Here is a 23,374-nt window from a genome sequence, read left to right as displayed (position 1 = left end):
TGCAACACAATTAGTGGAAATATTCGAACTCTACAATATGACTAAAGATGCACTTTCATCGTAATCATAAGTTTTTTTATATCTTTAATATAAAGAATATAACAAAATTTAATAGCGAATTCAGTCTTAAATCAATATAAGTTCTTATAAACATACGTCCGGGAACGCCTAATTTTCGATAATGAATATATTCGGAGTCTCGAGTTGCGATAAACCATTAAGGAAATGTATTTAAATAATAGCTTATTTCATTTATAAATAATCTGATTATGAGAATGATAATTATTTTGTAAGTACCCTGACATGATTGTGAAGAAAAAATATCGTAGCGAGTCAAATTCTAAGAAAATTTTTGAGAAAAAAAAATGGAGCAAAAATGAATAGTCCACCCGTGGAATTATGTCCCTATATACCATATAATAAACCGGTATGATACGCATAACTTTAAATAAAATTACTTGAGCTGATTTTTTGCAAGGGAAATCATTTTTTTCCCTAAATTTTTACACCCTGCAACTCTAAAGCGTTTCCTGATTCATGTTTATGTTGTACAACTTGATTTGTGACGTAGAATTTGCCATTAAAGCATGAACAAGTATTTTAATTTTCCTGTACCTTTACTTTTCAAAATAAGCATCAAAATGTAGGCTACATTAATTTGCATATCTAGTTTCTTTGAATTGCCCGACACACTTTTGCCTGCAAGTCAATTACTTTATTTAACCCTTTCAGATTTATGGCCAAACAGTAGTGTTACTAGAGAGCAATAAACAAGTCCCGATATTGACCTAGTGGCTCATTTTTATTGAATAGAATTACCTAACAAGTGTTGGGTGTAGGTAGAAGTAACCCTTTGTCATTCTCTAAGCCAACAGGAAGTTTTAACAAGAAATTTGTGTTAGGAAAACAGTCTACAAGCACAAGATTTCATTGAATTTTTCTTCATTGCTGTTTCAGATTCTTTGTTCATCTTGACAATATTACGTGTGCTATGTATTGACATCATTGACAGAACTAGTAGAAAATTCTATTAGAAACATTGTTAAAGTTAAAGTTTTGCCTGCAACTATTAAAAATATTCCTAGTTTCGACATTATGTAAGTATGAAATGAAAATATTTGTGTAATATGATCAGTTGTAAACTGGATCTCTATCCTTTAATTATACTATTAGCCAGGATTATTAGAAGGGTTAGTATTTCTTATGCAAATTTGAAATTCGGTTTCCCTCCAAAATAATGACTTTATAACTTAACCGCTCTCAACTAATTCACACAGACTAATAAAACGGTCATAATGGAATTATTTGACATCATAAGAAATATTTGACATCATAAGAAATATTCAGATAATCCTTAATCTTCTGATTTTGTAATTAAAAATACATAAAGAGAGGAAACTACCAGGAAAATGATAAATGTTGCATTACCTTCTTGGAAAATCTACTTCTACGTCACCCGGTAGCATTTAATTGCAGAGGACTACCTCTTAATCCTCAAAGGACAATATTTCGTCGATGGTATTAGCTGCACTGGACACGCTTTCCTACGGAGCTTATAAATTCTTTTTCAACCCTTTACCGTTCGGGGTTTATGTAATATTGTAATATTTTATGGCGAAAGTTGTAAAACTCCCTTTGTGGCCAATAATAATCGGCTTCTTGGATGTCCTGGTGTGTCTAGAAGGCACCGGATTCTAAAATGAATAAGTAACGAGTCAGATTTATTCCAGTGAGATTTTGTAGTATCCAAAAATTGTATAACTATCATAAAAATTTAACGACAGTTCTTTGAACAATAACTGATCAGCTACGAATAATTCCATTTTATAGATTTGGCGCCAGAAGTTGCAGACTTCTGGATTTTGAAAATTTCTGTCATTAAATTCCAAACATCCTTTTTTTTTAAAGAAACTACACTTATTGTCATTTGAAAATTATTTCTAATTCCATTTGCAACTTCGAAGCTTTCTATTTTCTTTAACATATTAGATATAAAACAATGTTAAATTATGTCTATTTTATTTTTTCTATTTCATGTTTCTCTATTATTATTTTATTGACTTTCAGGTGTAGTTTTGTTTTGTGTATATATGCCACTTATACTAGTCATAATAAATTTTTAAAATAATAATAGGCCTCCTGCACATGCCGGACTTTTTATATTAGTTCACATATTTAAATATGGCCTTATTTAAAATTATTAATTATAAAATGTTTTGTGAAAAATTCTACTCGAAAATTGACTAGTGATAAAATTTGGTGGATGACATTTTTTTAGTAGGGGACTATTGTTTCATGGATAACTTATTCCAAAATACATTCCAGTGGCGTAGCTATTGGGGGAGTAGGGGACCCTTTTTGAAAAAAAATCGTACGCCACTGGTTTTTTAAATAATTTTAAATATTTTTAAAATGCACACTCAATTTGTGGCAATAAAGTATTTGTAAAATTTACTAGTCTTTAGATAATTAGGAAATCAAATAAGAAGATACTTAAGTAGGTACCTACGTTGCTATTTATCATTATTATTATTTATCCATGAAAAAATAGTCCCTACTAAAAAAATATCATCCCCCAAATGTTTACTAAATATTTATTGCCAGTGCAGTTACATGAAAAATCATATAAATATTTGAAACTTTTGACACCCTGTATCTCCATAGGTAAGCTTCCTATCAAAAATTTGTATAGGGCAAAAGTTGATTATTTTCATCGGTAGAATACGCCATTAAATTTTGGCAAAACTTATCATTAACACCCTATGTATTAAAAAGTTGTGCTATTATTTTAAAAACGCTCTTAAACATTTTCAGTTTGGTTTTAAAACAATACCCCAATAACTTGAAAATTTCCTTAATAACTGGTGTTCCCCAAAGTTTCTGCTTGGGACCGCTACATTTTTTTTATTTTATGATTGATCTGTCAAATATTGCTCGTCACTCTAAATGCCTTCTACTTCCAGGGGTCTTGAAAATATGTAGTGAAATTATTATTGAAAACGACTGTAATTTGTTGGAAGCTGATATTAATATCATTCAAACTTTAGGTTTTGTAATTAATCAAAAATCTCTATTACGCTTGGGTATGGTTTATTGTTATGCCTATATTTAGCATCAGAAAGAAAAGTTTAATGACTAGAATCGATATTATACACTACGCGCCTAAAGTATGGAATAAATTCAGTAAAAATGAACACAAATTTTTTTTGTGAAAAATTCGTGAACAGGTCGATTTTTAATTTAAAAAATACATATTTTAGCATAAAAGGCGACTTTCAACGGTCATTTGTTTTCGAGTAATGACGTCATCGACATTTTTTTTAAATAGCAACCCCCTATTTTTGTTCTTGATTCTGAAAGATCGTTTCATTGTCGATCCGATAATATTAAAATGTTGCCAACTTACACAGAAAAGTTTTCGTGTAAATGACGATTGAATGTTAGAAAACCCAAGTCAATTAAAATAAAGCAAAAACGTTTACAAATTTAGATTTTCGAAATGCCTGAAGTTTTTTTATGGATTACGTAGGTGTAAATCTTTACAAAGTGTCACTGTCATACCGACTTTCTAAGTATTGTAAGCGATATAAAAATTACTGTTGAATTTAAAGTATTATGGCACATTTAACTGTCACACAAAGAATTGAAATTTTAATTCTTATCGGACGCGGGGATAAGAACGCAGCAGGAAGTTTGTGATTTATTTAATGAAAAACATCCAGATCGCCATATCAGCCAATCAACAGTCAGTTAGATATAATCTAAATTTAGATAAACTGGCAATGTTGTAGATATTCCAAAACCTGGACGTCCAAGCGTTAGTGAAGATCACATGCAAACAGAACATTTTGATAAGTGTGGTAGATAATCCTCATAATACTTCACGATTGGTTGCATTAAACAATGAAATTAGTCAGACCACAGTGCTACGTATCCTGAGGCAGGAAAAATATCATCCCTACAAAATTCAACTTGTGCAGGAACTCAATGAAGACGATCCCGACCGTCGCTTACACTTTTGTGCAATTATGATGGATTTATGTCAAGTAAATAGAGATTTACACCGGCAAATACTTTTTTCAGATGAGGCCACGTTTTGTCTCAATGGTATAGTGAACCGTCAAAATTGCAGGTATTGGAGTCGGGAAAATCCTCATTGGATGGCAGAGACACATACCCAACATCGACTAAAATTAAATGTGTGCGCTGGAATAGTTGACAACAGAATAGTAGGGCCTTTCTTCTTTGAACGAACCCTTACAGGAGAAAGATATTTAGAGTTTTTACAAAATGACCTTGATCCAGCGATTGCAGTAATTTTTCCTAACGATAATGACCCTGATATTCCTGATAACACCATATGGTTTTAGCAAGACGGTGCACCTCCGCACTATGCGTGCCCTGTTCGAGATTTTCTAGACAATTGTTTTCCTAGGAGGTAGATCGGCAGACGAGAACCGATAGAATGGCCCACGAGATCCCCAGATCTTACACCCCTGGACTATTTCTTATAGGGCTACTTAAAGTCCAAAGTGTACGTTAATAGACCACATAATTTAGAAGAACTCCAAAATTGTATTATAGATTAAATACAGAGTTACCCCAGAAATAATTCATAATGTGCAAGAAGAATTTCTATACATACTTTACTACTGTCAAGAAGTCGGTGGGTGGCAATTCGAACACTTAATTTAGGTACAAAACTTAATGAATTGTATTTGTTTGACATAGGAATTGTTATTTTTTTAATGAATAAAATTTACGTTTTCTAACATTCAATCGTCATTTACTCGAAAACTTTCCTATGTAAGATGGCAACATTTTAATACTGTCGGATCGACAATGAAACGATCTTTCAGAATCAAGAAAAAAATAGATGGTTGCTATTTAAAAAAAAATGTCGATGACGTCATTACTCGAAAACAAATGACGGTTGAAAATCGCCTTTTATGCTAAAATATGTATTTTTTAAATTAAAAATCGACCTGTTCGAGGATTTTTCTCAAAAAAAATTTGTTTCGTTTTTACTGAATTTATTCCATACTTTAGGCGCGTACTGTATACAGGATGCTTCTAAAATATAGTGCCACACTAAAGTAGGAGATATTCAATGCCAGCTTTATCATAAATTTGTCGAAAGAACGCTTAGTAAAAACGCTTAGTTATACGGTGGCAATAGTTCACTACCAAAACGACTGTTCAGGTCTATGCCTTATTCTAGTTTGGCATCATATTTTAAACACACCATATACAGTGTAGGAAAGCGCCGATGGTCTATCACAAGTTAAGTGAGAGCGATAAAGTAAGCCATAGAAATCCATGCGATAGAGAAGGATGGCTATAATGAAGGCGTATCATAGTCACCGCCCGTTTCGCCCTTCCACAAATAAGATCCACTTCTTATTTACAGCAGTTAAAAAATGAAAATCAAGAATCATATTCGGGTCCTTGTAAGGCAGTTCTTTAATATAAACAAAATTAACAGTCATGCTGCAAATTTGAAGACTCAAACCTGTCCTCTACCCATTCAAAATGGTTATCAAAATGAGTTATGATCTCGCATTCTCCCAAATTTCACATCGCTGGACATCACAAATTGCTCAGCGAAATCTGCAAGTAACGCCGTAAAAACCGACGAACGGCAGAATTTTACAACCCCCGGTAGCTATAACTGTAAACTGGACAACGCGGCCATTGTTGCTATCCTTTGAAGGCCAGGTGCCACGCGCTGGAAGGGTTGGTGCTAATCTCCCACACATTTCTTCATAATCTAGGGCAAATACGGTGTCAACACCGCCAGTTTGCGGTTCCTTCTTTTCATTAGAGGCCCTCTCTCGATGCTTGGGAATCGCTTTGTGGTCGTTTTCTATTCACGTTCGGAATAAAGACGTATAAAGATACGATGTCTGCCGGTTATTCATCTCAACTTGTTCGTAAGGGATTTAGGGGCTTTTCTAACTGTTCACTTGTGAGTGTGTGGGATACCTAACTGTTTGACGGGGAAGCAATAAAAACGGCTGTCTGTCAGAAATGTGTGCGGTAGATTTGACAGAACTAATAAAAAAATCGATGTTTTTGACTACAAAGTTATGATGCTATACTAAGAAAATTATATTATTGGCAGAATATATTTTTTAATCTACTGTTTATGTCGGTTCTAAGTAGCTTTTATTTAAAAAATGTTTGGAAAGAAAATTCTACTAGAAAGTAGGAATAAATCTACCAAATAAGGTCGGAGACAACTTTTATTGTATTTACAATATCTGCCCTATATTTGACGAGTATTTCTTTAAATCAATATAAATGATTTATATCAGTATCATTTGCTGCAAATAAAATATATTTACGTTATTGCTAATAGTAAGAATGACATACAATAATTGTTAGGAATATATGCAATAAAGGATTTAATAATCTCTCACTGAACCCAATAAGACATGGCCCTATCCAAATCTTGGTCTGCTGAAGAGGATGATTCAGTTTTATGCACAATTATACAGATAATATTATGTTTAATGGAATAAACTGGAAGATTTTCATAGTAATATCCATAATATTCATTAAATCAACGGGTCTTATACTTAAAATCACATTTTTGAGAAGAGTTCCAAAAAACACTTACTTCAGACATGAAAAAAAGATATAATAGATACCGTGGGAAAACTATTGCCCAAAAAATTGTACCAAATATACGAAAAAGAATATACATGCTTCCAGATGTGGAAAAGCCTAAAGATCAACGGCGTAAGTAAAAAGTAGGTACTTCTATAAGTCGATAATTCTGACATTTAAGTAATACATCTGATGAGTCTGCTCCATCAAATAACGTTTCGTAATGCTTTCAGATACAGCAAAGTGATTACATTGTTAGATAAATTAATTGATGTTTACAAATCTTTTTGGAGTATTGGAATCATATGATGTCATGAAAAATTTAAGATTTGCTTCAGACGACAATTATCTGTTCCTGAAGGTGAAGTTTCTACAAATACTTTCTTTAATAATGGTAGTAATTTAGATTTGGGTGGGCCCAATGAATTATACAAGTTACGAACTTCTAAGGTTTATAATTGAAAATCGGTCATAACCGTCTTACTTACTGACACCCTAAGTAAGCAAGTTTGGTCGTTTTGCATTATGAACAAAAAATGTGGAGTGAGTGTTTTGGGTGTTATTCTAAAAACCAACAAATAGCTTGAATAATGTTGGTATATGGGAGTGAAAGTCATCTTCAGTGACCGAAGTTTATACAGAAGATAAAGGTTGAAGTATCGAAGAAAATACATACTTAGTGACAGAAGTTATTTCAGTTCTACGTCTGTATGTTTGTTACATGAAAAAAGTTCTGTTTCAAGAACAAAAATTTCTAGAAATGTTAATTGTACGATTAACGTTTACATTAATTCAAATGAAAATATAAATTAAAAACAAGTTATCAATAAATACCTACCTAACAAAAAAATTATTCTTTATTTACCCTTGCTGTTGAACTATTACTTTATCTACTCTTGCGGTTAAAATGACACTTGATCTGTTGAGTTGTGTTGTATACTTTAACATATCTATAATATAGAAAAAAAAATCGTGGTGTACAATATTCTTTTCAGGAAATGTAAACAACACATCTCATATTTACGTAACTGGTTTGAGTTTAGACTTAACTCTGCCATTTATCCATGTACTGTGCACATAAAATTTCATGTCAATATGTTCATTTGTTCAGAAGATATTTTGAATTTTTTTAAAGGACAATTCTCTGTCAATTTTTGACATCTTGTTATATTATACCCTGAATTTGGAATTATGTATGATACTCTTTTCAAAGAAATATAAATTTTTACCGTGTCCAATTTTTTATCAAACCTCATCTAACAATAAGTATAAGTACATTATTTTTGAAATTTATTTTGTGGAAATCAAGATGGTCAAATATTTCATTAGTCCTTATTTATATTAAAATATTGTACCCTTTGCACCATGTCCTGCATTTTGCGGGACACTACCTAGTCCAAATAATTCGCAGAAAATGGGACTAAATAAATAATTTTTTTATGACTTCAAGTTTTATGGTACAATGGCTAATAAAAATTCGTATTATTTTCTAATTTTTTGCAATAATCTCAAAAAGTTGGCTATTTGATGGGTTTATTATTCAATAAAGGTTTAAAAGAGAACCAACTTTTACTATTTTATAGTAGGGTTTCGTAGAAAATAGTGCACTTCTTAGGTTCCAAGGTATTTGACCTTAAAAAAAATCATTGTCTATATTTGCATAATATTAGATTACCTATCTCATTAAAAAAAATGCATTTTTATAGAAAAATAAACCAAAAACATTAATTCCCACCAAATGTTTTATATTTGATGAGAATTGTTGGGAGAACAATTGTTATTTGACAGATAAAGAAACGATATGTGGAATAATCTGAAAAACGATGAAAGTAGCAAAAAAAATGATATTTATTTAAAAAATACCCAAGATAAATTCAATTAAAGTAAAATCCTTTTACATTTACTAAATCTGGATCTATATTTTTCTACAGGATGTTTCTAAAAGAGGGGTTTTAAAATTATTTTAACAGCTTCCTAAGTGCCTATTTATATCAAAATGATACGTTATAAGTAATATTCATGAACTTCTAAAATATTAGTATCCAATAGTATCCAATCCAATATGTGTTATGATCTTGAAAAAGATGGAGAAGAAACCTTCGACAATGACAAAATCACGTACACAAGCTCATGATTATTGTATCTGTGTGCCAATTTGGTAAAAATATGTCCATCAACTCACTAAAAACTCAAACAACTCAAACGAAAAACGTTTATTAAAATGTTAAACAGGGAGGATGTTAGGTTATTTTTTGTGAAAAACATTATTTTGGTATTATAACTTGTCAAGTTAAGGTCCCACATTCGAAAAGACACTGTATTCATAGATATTTGTAATAGAATATTATTTCAATAAATTTGCTAAAGAATTGGAAGCAATACAACTGCTTCAAATTTATCTGTCAACTTTGGAGAGTTTTAGTGACTTAATATTTATTCAAAAGTATCAATTTTAGTTATATTCTACAATTTTAAGATTTGTTTTTATTTTACGAAATAAAAAAGTAGGTATGTTATAATAACAGTAACAAAAATATCCCTTATTTACAACTGTACATGATCACCATCCAATTATATAAAGATTTTCTTTTAATATATGATTAAGTGGAACATTGTCGTCCAGTCCCAATAAAGCCGTTGGGAATGACTGATGGCGGTATTAAAAAATCCTCAGCCACAATGCCACCGCAACTGCGAAAGACTTACGCAGATTATTACATCCACGTTGAATGTCTCTTACCTACCTACTTGTCATTGTGGGTCAGCCTTTGCAAATATCCGCATTATGAAAGGGTTCTGACACGAAATGTCACAAAACTAGCCTTTACTTACGTCCATTGTAGGAGTTATGATGGATATGTCTTTGTAAATAATAACTGTACACATGTAACGCCATGGACGTAGGTATTACTTTTTATTTATTTACTTTTTTTTGTTGATATTAAATTTAGTCCTTTTAGGGATACTATTTAAAGAACGAAAAAGATAGTAACATTATTCCACACGGACAAAAATACCTTGTAAACAATTATTACCGAGGTCTTCTATTTTGTGTGAAAAACTGCCGTAAATTTAGAACAGAAATGTGGTAAATTTATATTTTATTATGTATCAAGAAAAAGATAATGAAATAAATAAGTTTCCAAACAACAAAGAACAATTTTTAATTTTACAGTTATAAGAAACTATCAGAAATATAATATTTAAGTTTGAGGTTACATTCAATAACATCTTAGAAACAAAGTTGAAACTGCGATTTTCTTGTTTTTATTTTACGCCCAAAATAAAATAGCACATAGGTATTAGTTCTTCGTATACATTGGCTCATTTTGAGTTGAATGTCTACCTTTATTTTTACTTTTTTTTTACCCGCCTCTGTGACTGACCATAACTTAATCCTTTTTGCAAATACGTTTAAAGCTTTTGACCTACATACACCCAGACATCTGCCAGCCATAAAAAGGGTTTGTGTGATTTCTGCAAGGATTCGCTTCCCGCATTATTTACGAAATTCGAACGGGACATTTCGAGAATTTGCAACAAGCATGGCGCATTAGCTCCGACTTTCATTTATTACACATAATAAACTTCATCCTAGTGGCCAAAGTCAGTAAAAGTTGCTGTTTCTTGAAACCTGGCTGATTTTTTTAGGTGTTTATTATTTGCAGAGTTTATAGGGGCACTTTGGGCGATTTTTGTTTATGGTAGCAGTATTTGCATATTTTTTAGTCTTTTTTAGGCAATTCAGGGCATTGTACTCGAAAACACCTATAAAAAATCATCCACCGTCCCTAGATATATTATTTCCCGGAACTGGCATGAATAAAAATACGGAATTTTGTTAATCTAGGTCAGGTAAGAAACTTACTAAGTAATATAACTTGATACAATTAGGTACAATGAGTGTAACAATGAGTCAACAAACTTCGAGGCTATACAGAATTCTCAAAAATTATGGGGTAAGCCATCAACATTTTTTTCTAAAATGCTTCTTGGTGTGAAGTTCAGAAATAATATAATTTCTACTTCCTTGACTTTTAAAAGATGTTGTTAATAAAAAATTTACTTATCTCATATTTATATACCGCATAAAAAATTGATGACTTACCCCCATTAATTTGGTGAATTGCGTACAGTCTCGAAGTCTATTGGTTCATTTTTGCTAAATTTCTGCTATGGTTTAATTACAGTTAATAATTTTTACCGTACATTTTTAGTTTTATATTTTTAGTTTTTCACAATTTTATGACTATTCAACCAAAACATTCAAAGATATATTCGAATATTGCCAAAAATATATTTATAACGTTGTATTACAACTTGTTCTTTCTTTTTGGAATAAAGAGTTTCAGTTTCCCAATATACTCTGTACATTACTGAAGAAAATGGGGTTCAGTTATAAAACTAATCTTATCAGCAAATGAGTCTATCTCGGTCAGTACCATCATCCTTGCGATTTTGTTACAGATAGGATAGGATAACTTGATTACTTACTAGGAAAAACTAACATCAAAAGTCAACCAAATCAGTGCAAATGTCGAAATAAAAGTTGCTTCTACTTGACCTGGCATCGATTTATTTATTATATGACTAACCCCATCATAGGTTAGTTTTCAGGTCAGTGAGCAGACACATGGGAAAATTATACGTATGACCTTACAATAATAAAATTGAGCATTATGTTTCCTTCATAGTTTGTTATTCAGATCTTAATGAAAGACAATGCAGATATTTTTTATTTTTTATTCTTAAAAATATTTCAATTTGGTCTGATTAATTTCTAGGATTTTCAATATAAATGACAAAACAGAATAGAAATTTAAACAATGAAAAATAGTTCTATAAACGTGATACCAAAAATGTATGGTAAAGGAGACAGGTACAGAGTGTTTTAAATTCACAAGTAAATTTAATAAAAAATTGAATTATAATAAAAATTTTTGAGGTATGCTTTCATATCGAATTGAATTACCTAAATTTTGTATTCAATAGTTTTGTGTGAGTGCTATATAATTTTACATTATTCTATTGTGAATTAGATTGCATTTAATATCACGGTTTGCATGAATACTGAAATGAAATACATTAAAAGCTTATTTTCTGTGCAATGAAAGTGCACTTGCGGCGAAAATATTTTATAGCCCATAATGCAAAGGGGATAATAAATATCCCAAATTAACCTGTTTTATGCTGTTAGGGCTGGTAAGTTTACAAACACTGTAAAAAAAAAAACAAAAATTTTATAGAAGTATGGCAAAAGTTGTACAAATTTGGTTTTTGTTGTTTTTTTGCATTATGTAAGGTGCTCCCTCTCTCATAAAAACTCAATATTTACGTGCATAGAAACGTGAGGTCATAAATATGTTTATGATAATTTGAAATATTAAATTGTGTGATGTGTAACGTATTGCCTAGAAAAATGTTTCACGGAATTTATAAAAAAAATTTTTATTCCACATTTTTCCGCAAAAAAATCATGATCTACATACTTGTTCTACACAAGAAACTGTACCGTTGTTTAAAATATATATATATACACATTTAAGATTCGCCCTGTGCAGTTCCAAATCTGCTTTATCACGTTAACAAGTTTTCTTAGTGTAGAATGATAATTAAAAAAGTATACTGTTATTTATGTACAATTTAGAGCGATATTTAAAAACATCCGGTTATTAACCCTTAGCAGGCCGGTGAATGCGGAGAACATGGTTCTCTGAAATCGCTTTTGGTCTGTATTCTTTGCTAGACACCAACTCGTTTTGTGACAAATCCGATTTGAGGAACAACTGGTGTAGAAAAGTTGAATTTTATACAATTCCTGAAATGCCTTAAAACTTTTAATGGAAAGGATTAAGAGACAAAACGGAAGTTCCCCAATCCCCGTCGGGAGTTATTTTTGTTAGGACTTGCGAAATGTGGGGAAGTTCGGATGTATTATCAGCGGTTGGCAGGTAATTTCCGGTTTAAGAAGTGTGTCCAAGAAAACAACGGTTTATTATATAATTATCTGTCTGTAAAAATGTATTCCTTGGGGCTATTTTGTGTACCATGCTATTTAAAAGATTTGGCTATCGTTCACATTAAATATATTTCGAATTTTGAAAAAAAAAGACAATAAAGCATTATTGATTTTAGGAAGCATAGAAATATGTTTTAAATTTTGGCAAGTTTCTCATACTAAACCATTGTTGGTTGCTAACAGTTTTTTACTTATTGATGTTATTAGGAGTGAGAATTATATATTACAATATTTTAAATTTTAAATTTTAGGTTTAAGAATGCAATAAAGGATGTCCGGAAACTACAAGTAAAAAAATTAAGGAGCGATTTTACTCATTAAAATAATGTTAAAAATTTCTATTACGCTTTTTAGAAAAACTAATATCAGTTAATTTTTTTTTGTGTTAATATTTTGTCATTACTTTTTGTTCAGTTAAGAGATTATTTGGGAAAGATTTAGTTAGTTCCATGGTTTTATCAATCTCGTTATGATGTCTTTAAATAGGCAAGTCAATATAGGTTTTTTGTGTGACAAAAATACTAACAGCACACCACCTGTACCATCATTTAAAGGACAGTCCGTAGCATAGATATACTCTGATGTATTTTCGACTCGCAATTCTCATTAATTAATTTGTTATTGACATTTTAGTGCAAAAATGCGTTTTTTTTAGTTTTTTGCTTATAAAACCAAAACTACTAGAGCAATGTCAATTCCGTAAATGGAAAAGCTGTAAGAAATTAAATTTCGAAGAAAATGAGAGGTCGAGCGGTTCGATCGGTTGATTAGAACCGGAGAAAATCCGGAAAAATCGGAAAATTCGTAATTTAAAAAAATCATAACTTTGTCATTTATGAAGATTAAGAGCTGAAATTTGGCAGAAAAGTAGATAATTATATCTTTAAGTGTGCAAAAGGCAGGCGCTATCGGACAATTAGTTTTTGCGCAATTGTAATTTCAAATGTTTTATGCATTTTTTTTGCCAGCAGTCTGCGTTAAAAATGGTCCAATTTTATTTCTAATATCGGTTTTCATAACTAGAAGTAAAATACTATAAAAAGAGCGCGCGTGTAGTGGGGGAAGGAGGGAAAACGCATTTCGCTGCATTTTAATGAAAACTTGAAATATACGTTCAATAGTATTTTACTTCTAGATTTGAAAACCGGTATTAGAATTAAAATCGGACCATTTTTAACGCAAGAAGAGTCCTGGCAAAAAATGCATAAAAAATTTGAAACTGCAATTGCGCAAAAACTAATGGTCCGACAGCGCCTGCCTTTTGCAGACCTAAAGTTGATATAATTATCTACTTCTGTGCCAAATTTCAGCTCTTAATTTTCATAAATGACAAAATTATGATTTTTTTTAAATTATGCCGAATTTTACAGTTTTTCCGGATTTTCTCCGGTTCTAATCAAGCGATAGAATCGCTCGGGCTCTCATTTTTTTCGAAATTTAATTTCTTACGACTTTTCCATTTACGGAATTGAGATTGCTTTAGTAGTTTTGGTTTTATAAGCAAAAAACTAAAAAAAACCTTGTTTTTTGAATTAAAATGTTAATAATTAATTAATGAAAGTTGCGAGTCGAAAATACATCAGAGTATATCGACGGCCTGTCTTTTAAATGACGGCGCAGGTGGTATGCTGTTAGTATTTTTATCAAGACATGCCTTTTTTTATCTATTGACTGGCTTAAAACTGTTTTGATTAAATAAATTTTATAGAAATTTTATTGATATGAGCATTACACATTACGTGTTTTGTTCCTATCTTCAATTTCTTTTTGAACAACAATTTGAACATCTTTGAAATTTCGAAAAAATGCTACTTAAAAAATTTGCTTACTGCTTAGTTGTAGTTTTAAAAGGAAAACTTTAATTCACAAAACACCACGTATAACTTTATTGTAGGAGAGGTGCTACTATAACCACTAATTTATTTAAAAAAAAAAAACTCATTACATTTTCACTTCCTATTTACAATCACATGACCAAGATCGTACTTTCCCCTGACACACTTAATTTTTACACCAGGACAATCGGGCACCCTTCCCACCCTGCAGAGGACAATATTGTGTTCCTGAAACGAAGTCACAGAATCAGTCAGAGAAACGCCAACTTGTTGGAATAATGCAAAATTCGTAGCGGTTTTTTAATTCAAAATGTATTTCGTTTAAACAACAATAAATTAATAAACTTTTAATAAACAAAATACATCCCAATGATGTGACTGTTTCTCGAAACGCGACGTCTTCATTAAAGGAGATTCCTTGAAGATTGTTCGACAGAGAGGAGTATGTGACGAGAACAGGGCTGATATAGATTAAGCTTCCAAATAGGCTCTCGAATACCAGCTTTTGTGATGTCAGCAGAATGAAGTCGATGTTGTAAGGATGCAAAATTACTCGATGATGTTTTCCCGGTCTTTTTTCTTGAATTGCGGCCTCACCATGACGAAGCTGTTTTCAATAATCCTCGGCAGGACACCTTCTTTGTCCCACCAGAAGTACAATTAATTTATGTGAATGGTGTTCTCATCAGTAACAATCTAAGACGAATTCGGTCCATGTTGTTGGTGAGCTAAGTGACATCAAGGTACAAATGTTGACACAGCGATTTTTGTGGTTTCGCTCAAATCATGAAGCAACCACACACTCAACCTTGGTACTTTGCTCATGAAACGCAAATCACGTACTATGGTCGATTGGTCGCAATCCATTATACTGGCCAATGTCTACATTGATTGACATGGATCATCATGATATTCATCAGTCAGGTGTCGTGTCAAAATGGTACTCTTTAAAACTGGAAAACCATTTTCGTGTTGCCCCAATGACGTTCTCTCCATAAACGGTAATAGTGCTAGCAGCATCGATGCCTCAATATCTTCTATGGAATTCAAACAAACGAATATGTCGAAAATGCCTGTTTCCACTTGGCACTCAATTTTCTTTTGCAAATAATATACCCAATCTCTGTACAAAATTTACCTACAAGCTTGAAGATTATTCAGTTAAATAAGAGCGTCATTAAAATTATTTTGACATATGCCCAACAATTAATTTCCAACCCATTATTTTCATGGAAACCAAAAACGCTACGAACTTATACATCATCCCAATATTGAGTTAAAAAAACTTCCCGTGTCAGCTAAGCTTTCTGGGTCAGATTTGATGTTAGATTTCGGTTATAAAATCAAGTGGAATTGGGTTTTAGTTCATTTAAATGATTAAGAGCTAAGCTAGGCCAAGCTACATTGTAAATCACACTTAAAACATTTTGTTTTAAATTTAAGTCAGCTAAAATATTCACTTCTTGTAAAATCTAGGCTAGTATAATTAATAAAATTACGGATTTTTGCACTTTTGCCCGATAAATCCTATTTTCTTATGATGATTTTATAATATTATACCTGTAGATTGTGGCCTATGCCTGGTATATACGCGACCATTTCTTTGCCGTTGGACAGTTTAACTAGAACACACTTTCTATTGGCCGAATTGGGTTTTTTCGGTTTCTTGATCAAAGTCTTTAGCACTACGCCCTTCATGAACGGTTTCCCGTCAAGGGGCTGGCGTTTTTTCTTCTTCTTGATGTGTGGCCCACGCCTGTGCATCTGAAGCAACGACACCGGTCTTTCTGTAACAGAAAAAAAGAGTAACAAATAGAAATTCGGTTTTTTAAGGCTGAAAACGTATTTATTTTAAAATCCTTTTAAACAAAACATGTTTTGAAATTTCAAAAACAGAACTATGTACATGTTTTGTACTTTTGTTTTGTTAATAAAAATAATGTGCACAGTTTCATTATTATTACTTTAAACCATTTTTTAAATTAAATTATTTTTTATTATTTTGACTATTTTTTATTATTAATTTTGCTTTGTTTTTATTACAAATTTAGTTAAATTTCTCTAAAATTTGACACAGAAATAATGTTTTTCTGTTCTATCTATATATAACCCACACCCATAAATTTTTAAAACCGAGATTTTCATGTAGGTACTAAATACAATTTTTTTATTTAATCAAGTTGTATACCTATATAAACTGTGTGATCGTATTTCTAAAAGAAATTATATCAACACATGCTGCTATCGAATCTTGTGAGCGTATGAAAAAGTTTTCACATTTTTTTTACTACGATGATACAATCAAAACTTTGACACTTATACTTTTCTATTATCTTTTTTTGAAGCTAAGCTGTCCGTGAAAATGGCGACAGTTGAAAACTTCAGATTCATTTCCTGTTTTCTCACTGTGGATATTTTGAAGCGAGGAAGCGGATATTTAGTAGTAATGAGAATTCTTTTGCATGTCCGGATATTCCGTTATTTGCCTCATATCCCTCAAGACTAGCATATTTTACCAAGCATAAATTCTGTATAGAATTGGGACGAAATTAGAATACTTACCTTGGAAATTATAGTTTAACAAATAATGTTTATTGATTATATTAAATTTGACAGAAAATCGAATAGTTTAAAAAATATTATACTTAAAAATGTGTTTATATCTATAACGTAGATTTTGTTTGGAATCAAAATTACCCATTTTCGAATCTATTGGTGAAACTCTCCACAGAGCCACAAATCGCTTTAAACTTTAGACATCCCAAGCCATAGCAGACGACATGACATCAGGAGAGCCCCATGCTGTTGGTAGAACGATCGCCAATGACCCTCACGGGATGACCAAAATTTCACCTCAGTTTCGAATTTTTCCTGGCAAAAAACGCCAGGAATGCCATGAAATTCAAACTGTAACACGCCTTACATAAATCTGAAATAACAGCCAGATTCAACGGCGGGGCAAGTCAACATGAATCGGTCAAATCCTGAGGGGCCACATGTCGGAACCATACCGAAAAGCAGTCCGCCAGAATTAGCGGGAGTCGACATGCAGTGCGATGGAACGTCAACTCTGATATCTTGCAATTTTTTTACCAGATCTGAAATCTCTGACCAGTGTTTGTATATGACCTGAATTTAAACGTATGGGAATTCCAAATTTTACCATATTGTTGCATTGTATATCACCTCTTGTGATATAATATTTTGTAAAATTTGCAACACATCGTTTATTGCTAAAATAAATGGTATATTGTTGTGCGCACATAGATTTGCAGGGCCTACTGGTTATTAGGATTTCAGCGTAAAATAGAGTTGGAAATACAAATACACGACATTGGGTTAAAAGATACAGGATACCGTTTTCTCCGCGTAAACATGTTACCCATGACATGACGGCCATTGCTTGTCAAGTGGAAACATATGCCCTGAACTCAACCGTAACTGAGCTAGGGTAATTCTAAATTTAAATAAATCAGGTATATTTAAATAAAAATCAGGTAAAAATAAGTTGTTTCTTTGTTTTATTGCGAGAATTGTTCAAAATGTCCACCCAATTCCTATATACATGTTTGAGCTCTTCTCAAAACAGAAGTGGCTCTGGTAGTTTCAGGAATAGCACGAATATTTTCTACAGCACCCATAATCCTAGCAATAAGTTGTTCTTTTTCAGAATTTTCTATATAAACAAGATTATTCGGTCTTCTGAGAAATAATTTAGGAGATTTAAATCGGATGAATTTGTTGGCCAATCAACAGAAACACTTCCAGTGAGTTTCCCTTTTCTCGTGGATTTTCAAGTGCCCAATAATGTGAATGTATCTATTTATCTATACATCCATGTTGTTACTATAAACCACCAAATAGCCTGCAAACACTTTCTAATAATCTCTCTTGATGAAACCTTCACCTTGAAATTTTGATACTGACTATTTCTACAGTAGCGATAACCTCAAAGACAAATTCTTACATTAATTAACGGATATGCGAATAACTTTTGTCTGCTCTTACCCGAATACAGTTTTCGGGAAAACTCTGAAATTCCTTCATGTTTATTCAGCTTGTCGCCCACTAGATATCTGCATATTTTTCAATAAAAAGGGAATTATAACTCAAAATATTTTTCGCATACATTACCCAAGATTAAAATAATTTCTTTGCCGAATAATATTATTCGGGATTCGGGTTCAAATGAATTTGTCCTGAAAAAACTTTGCCCGTGTCGTGGCCAACCCACGGACTAGTTAAATAATTTCGACGCCGAAATGTGAAAATCAGGTTGGGGATTTTACAGCCAGTTGGGAGTTACGGCGTAATTATATAGGACCGAGTTGAAAAGGACATAACCCTAAGGATTACAAAAAAAAGTCCTCTAAAATGGTCGATAATTTGTTTATAGAAATAATTCATTTTATTTTAATATATTATAATAGCATTTGTATTGGCAAGTAAAGTGGTTCTCGTATCCTGAATTGTATACAGGTTGTTCCACTTTTGCTAGCCAGACGTCAACTTTAATTTTTTAATGTGTTTGTTACATTTATTATACAGGGTGATTCACAAACGCTGACCAAAAATGAAACCTCGTATCCTTTGATGAATTTTAAGGGGAGTCTTTCGTACAAAGTTTTTATCTAGGATACTTCGTTAAAAAGATACAGGGTGTTAAAATTTAGAAAATATTTTTAAATTTTTTAAATAATTTAAAAACTAGTAAGTGAAATCATTTGAAATTGTCTCATGCAACTATTTATGTAAACGTTCAAAATCTGAGGCCTTTCCCTAAAATTTAGATGTTCCAGTGGCGGAGATACAGGGTATCGGTGGCATATTTTTTTAAATAAAATAGTACGCCACTGCCGAGGCCACTGCTTTACGGTAACAATCATGATCCGATTTGTTGAAAATGGGTGGGTTTAGAGATAGTAAGAAGGTATACCTTTTTTTAAATAGAAAAGTTGGGGGAAATGTTTTTCCAACCAAAAGTGAAATACACCGTGGCACAAAAAAATGTTGGCAGTTTAAATGCGTCCTAATGGTCGTTTGTGGCGCCCTCTAGAAGATACAATGAAATCGTCGTTGATAAATTCGAAGTTCTCATCTCAAAAAACCCCCAGATATGAAATTTCACGAAATTAGCTCAGAACAGTCGAAAGATATTAAAGAAATTGTTATTTATTTTTTCAACTTTGACATCCTGTAGATCCGTTATTATCAATTTTTGAACTAATAGGCTATTGATTATAGGATTTTAAAAGGAACTAAGACGTTCAAGATATTTTATTACATGAATCGTTCAAATGGTCATTTTAGATGAAAAAACCGTGGAGTGCTATTAAATTAGAGAGTGGAAATTGGAGATAGGGGTGAAAATGCACCCCTTTTAGTTTTTTAATTGTAGCTCGAAAACGAAGCAAAATTTCGCTATAGTTCATAGGAAAAATTATTTAGAGAATTGAATTTTCCATTGAAATGGCTTATTTAAAAAATTTAAAAGGAAAATTTTATGCAAAAAATCGTTGAAAGATAATTTGAAAAAAGCAAAAATTTTTTTTTTACTTTTTTTACTTCATAAAAAAAGTAGATAATATTTCATTCAAAAAAGACTACAGAATTTTTAGATGTGAATTGACTGAGATATGGCCGCTCAAACTTACAATTAGCCAGTTTTAGATTTTCGTCGTATTTACCCTTATACGTTTTTATTCTCGGTTCAAGGATTTTCATCACGTGACTTGTTCGAAGGGTAACTAAAAATAAAAAAACCGCGGAGTGCTATTAAATTAGTCTTGCAATTGAAGATAGGGGTAAAAATGCACTTTTGTAGTTTTTTAAATATAGCACCAAAATGAAGCAAAATTTCGGTATAGTTCATTGGAAAAATTTTGTAGAGAATTGAATTTCCCATCGAAATGGCTTATTTAAAAAATTTAAATGAAAAATTGTATGCACAAAATCGTTAATAAACAATTTTTAAAAAAGCAAAAAAATAAGATTTTTTGATTTTTTTTTTACCTTTTTTGACTCTAATTTATGTTAAACACGACGAAAATCTAAAAAATATTTAAGTTTGACCGGTCATAACAGTTAATATTAGTCAAAAAACTTTTTGAAAACGCGTCATTTTGTAGGGAATCTCATCTATTTTTTTTTACAGCAATTTTCTTTGCCTACTTCTACTAAAAAAATCTTTTTTTTTGCCTTTTGCAAAATTGTTTATTAACGATTTTCTGCACAAAATTTTTGTTTTAAATTTTTTAAATAATCCATTTCGATGGAAAAATTCAATTCTCTTCAAAATTTTTCCTATGAACTATACCCAAATTTTGCTTCGTTTTCGTGCTATATTTAAAAAACTGCAAACGTGAATTTTCACCCCTATCTCCAATTTCCACCCCCTAATTTAATAGCACTCCGCAGTTTTTTCATCTAAAATTACCCTTTGAACGATTCATGCAATAAAATTGCTTGAACTTCATAGTTCCTTTTAACGCTGTTTTTTTGGATATCATCAATAGCCTATAATATAAGGCGAGTTTAGTTAAATCGACTTATTGTAGACTCTTAAGAGACACCCATATAATAGGTATATATAGTGATGTAACGAATATCCGCATTCGCATTCGCGAATATTCGATTGATTTATGACATTCGCATTCGCAAATATCTTTGAATATTTTGCGGATATGAACGTGAAAGAAAAATACAGAATGTGAAAACAATATTAGGTAAATTAAACAAAAAAGTATTCATTTCTTTTCTTTTTAATTACAAAACTTACTTAAAACAATTATATCTTTCATAATCAAGAAGTTGATTTACTCATGTTAAGAAATAACTAACAANTAAAAAAAATTTTTATTCCACATTTTTCCGCAAAAAAATCATGATCTACATACTTGTTCTACACAAGAAACTGTACCGTTGTTTAAAATATATATATATACACATTTAAGATTCGCCCTGTGCAGTTCCAAATCTGCTTTATCACGTTAACAAGTTTTCTTAGTGTAGAATGATAATTAAAAAAAGTATACTGTTATTTATGTACAATTTAGAGCGATATTTAAAAACATCCGGTTATTAACCCTTAGCAGGCCGGTGAATGCGGAGAACATGGTTCTCTGAAATCGCTTTTGGTCTGTATTCTTTGCTAGACACCAACTGGTTTTGTGACAAATCCGATTTGAGGAACAACTGGTGTAGAAAAGTTGAATTTTATACAATTCCTGAAATGCCTTAAAACTTTTAATGGAAAGGATTAAGAGACAAAACGGAAGTTCCCCAATCCCCGTCGGGAGTTATTTTTGTTAGGACTTGCGAAAAGTGGGGAAGTTCGGATGTATTATCAGCGGTTGGCAGGTAATTTCCGGTTTAAGAAGTGTGTCCAAGAAAACAACGGTTTATTATATAATTATCTGTCTGTAAAAATGTATTCCTTGGGGCTATTTTGTGTACCATGCTATTTAAAAGATTTGGCTATCGTTCACATTAAATATATTTCGAATTTTGAAAAAAAAAGACAATAAAGCATTATTGATTTTAGGAAGCATAGAAAAATGTTTTAAATTTTGGCAAGTTTCTCATACTAAACCATTGTTGGTTGCTAACAGTTTTTTACTTATTGATGTTATTAGGAGTGAGAATTATATATTACAATATTTTAAATTTTAAATTTTAGGTTTAAGAATGCAATAAAGGATGTCCGGAAACTACAAGTAAAAAAATTAAGGAGCGATTTTACTCATTAAAATAATGTTAAAAATTTCTATTACGCTTTTTAGAAAAACTAATATCAGTTAATTTTTTTTTGTGTTAATATTTTGTCATTACTTTTTGTTCAGTTAAGAGATTATTTGGGAAAGATTTAGTTAGTTCCATGGTTTTATCAATCTCGTTATGATGTCTTTAAATAGGCAAGTCAATATAGGTTTTTTGTGTGACAAAAATACTAACAGCACACCACCTGTACCATCATTTAAAAGACAGTCCGTAGCATAGATATACTCTGATGTATTTTCGACTCGCAATTCTCATTAATTAATTTGTTATTGACATTTTAGTGCAAAAATGCGTTTTTTTTAGTTTTTTGCTTATAAAACCAAAACTACTAGAGCAATGTCAATTCCGTAAATGGAAAAGCTGTAAGAAATTAAATTTCGAAGAAAATGAGAGGTCGAGCGGTTCGATCGGTTGATTAGAACCGGAGAAAATCCGGAAAAATCGGAAAATTCGTAATTTAAAAAAATCATAACTTTGTCATTTATGAAGATTAAGAGCTGAAATTTGGCAGAAAAGTAGATAATTATATCTTTAAGTGTGCAAAAGGCAGGCGCTATCGGACAATTAGTTTTTGCGCAATTGTAATTTCAAATGTTTTATGCATTTTTTTTGCCAGCAGTCTGCGTTAAAAATGGTCCAATTTTATTTCTAATATCGGTTTTCATAACTAGAAGTAAAATACTATAAAAAGAGCGCGCGTGTAGTGGGGGAAGGAGGGAAAACGCATTTCGCTGCATTTTAATGAAAACTTGAAATATACGTTCAATAGTATTTTACTTCTAGATTTGAAAACCGGTATTAGAATTAAAATCGGACCATTTTTAACGCAAGCAGAGTCCTGGCAAAAAATGCATAAAAAATTTGAAACTGCAATTGCGCAAAAACTAATGGTCCGACAGCGCCTGCCTTTCGCAGACCTAAAGTTGATATAATTATCTACTTCTGTGCCAAATTTCAGCTCTTAATTTTCATAAATGAAAAAATTATGATTTTTTTTAAATTATGCCGAATTTTACAGTTTTTCCGGATTTTCTCCGGTTCTAATCAACCGATAGAATCGCTCGGGCTCTCATTTTTTTTCGAAATTTAATTTCCTACGACTTTTGACTACGGAATTGAGATTGCTTTA

General features: G+C 31.6%; 1 protein-coding gene across 1 annotated transcript; it reads right to left on the bottom strand.

Annotated features, from left to right (window-relative positions):
• Positions 1-14,511: 14,511 nt before the first annotated feature.
• Positions 14,512-17,866, bottom strand: LOC108903225 (40S ribosomal protein S12, mitochondrial-like). The gene is made up of 4 exons (XM_023457330.1): positions 17,849-17,866; positions 17,390-17,595; positions 16,027-16,300; positions 14,512-14,694 (listed from the first exon to the last, which is right to left on the bottom strand). The coding sequence occupies exons 1-4, from the start codon at positions 17,864-17,866 to the stop codon at positions 14,581-14,583; spliced, it is 612 nt and encodes a 203-aa protein (XP_023313098.1). The 3' UTR covers positions 14,512-14,580.
• Between the last annotated feature and the right edge of the window lie 5,508 nt (positions 17,867-23,374).

Source organism: Anoplophora glabripennis, unplaced genomic scaffold (genome assembly GCF_000390285.2).
Source record: "Anoplophora glabripennis isolate ALB-LARVAE unplaced genomic scaffold, Agla_2.0 scaffold40, whole genome shotgun sequence".
Classification (NCBI taxonomy): Eukaryota; Metazoa; Arthropoda; class Insecta; order Coleoptera; family Cerambycidae; genus Anoplophora; species Anoplophora glabripennis.
This window is presented reverse-complemented; position numbering and strand designations above follow the sequence as displayed.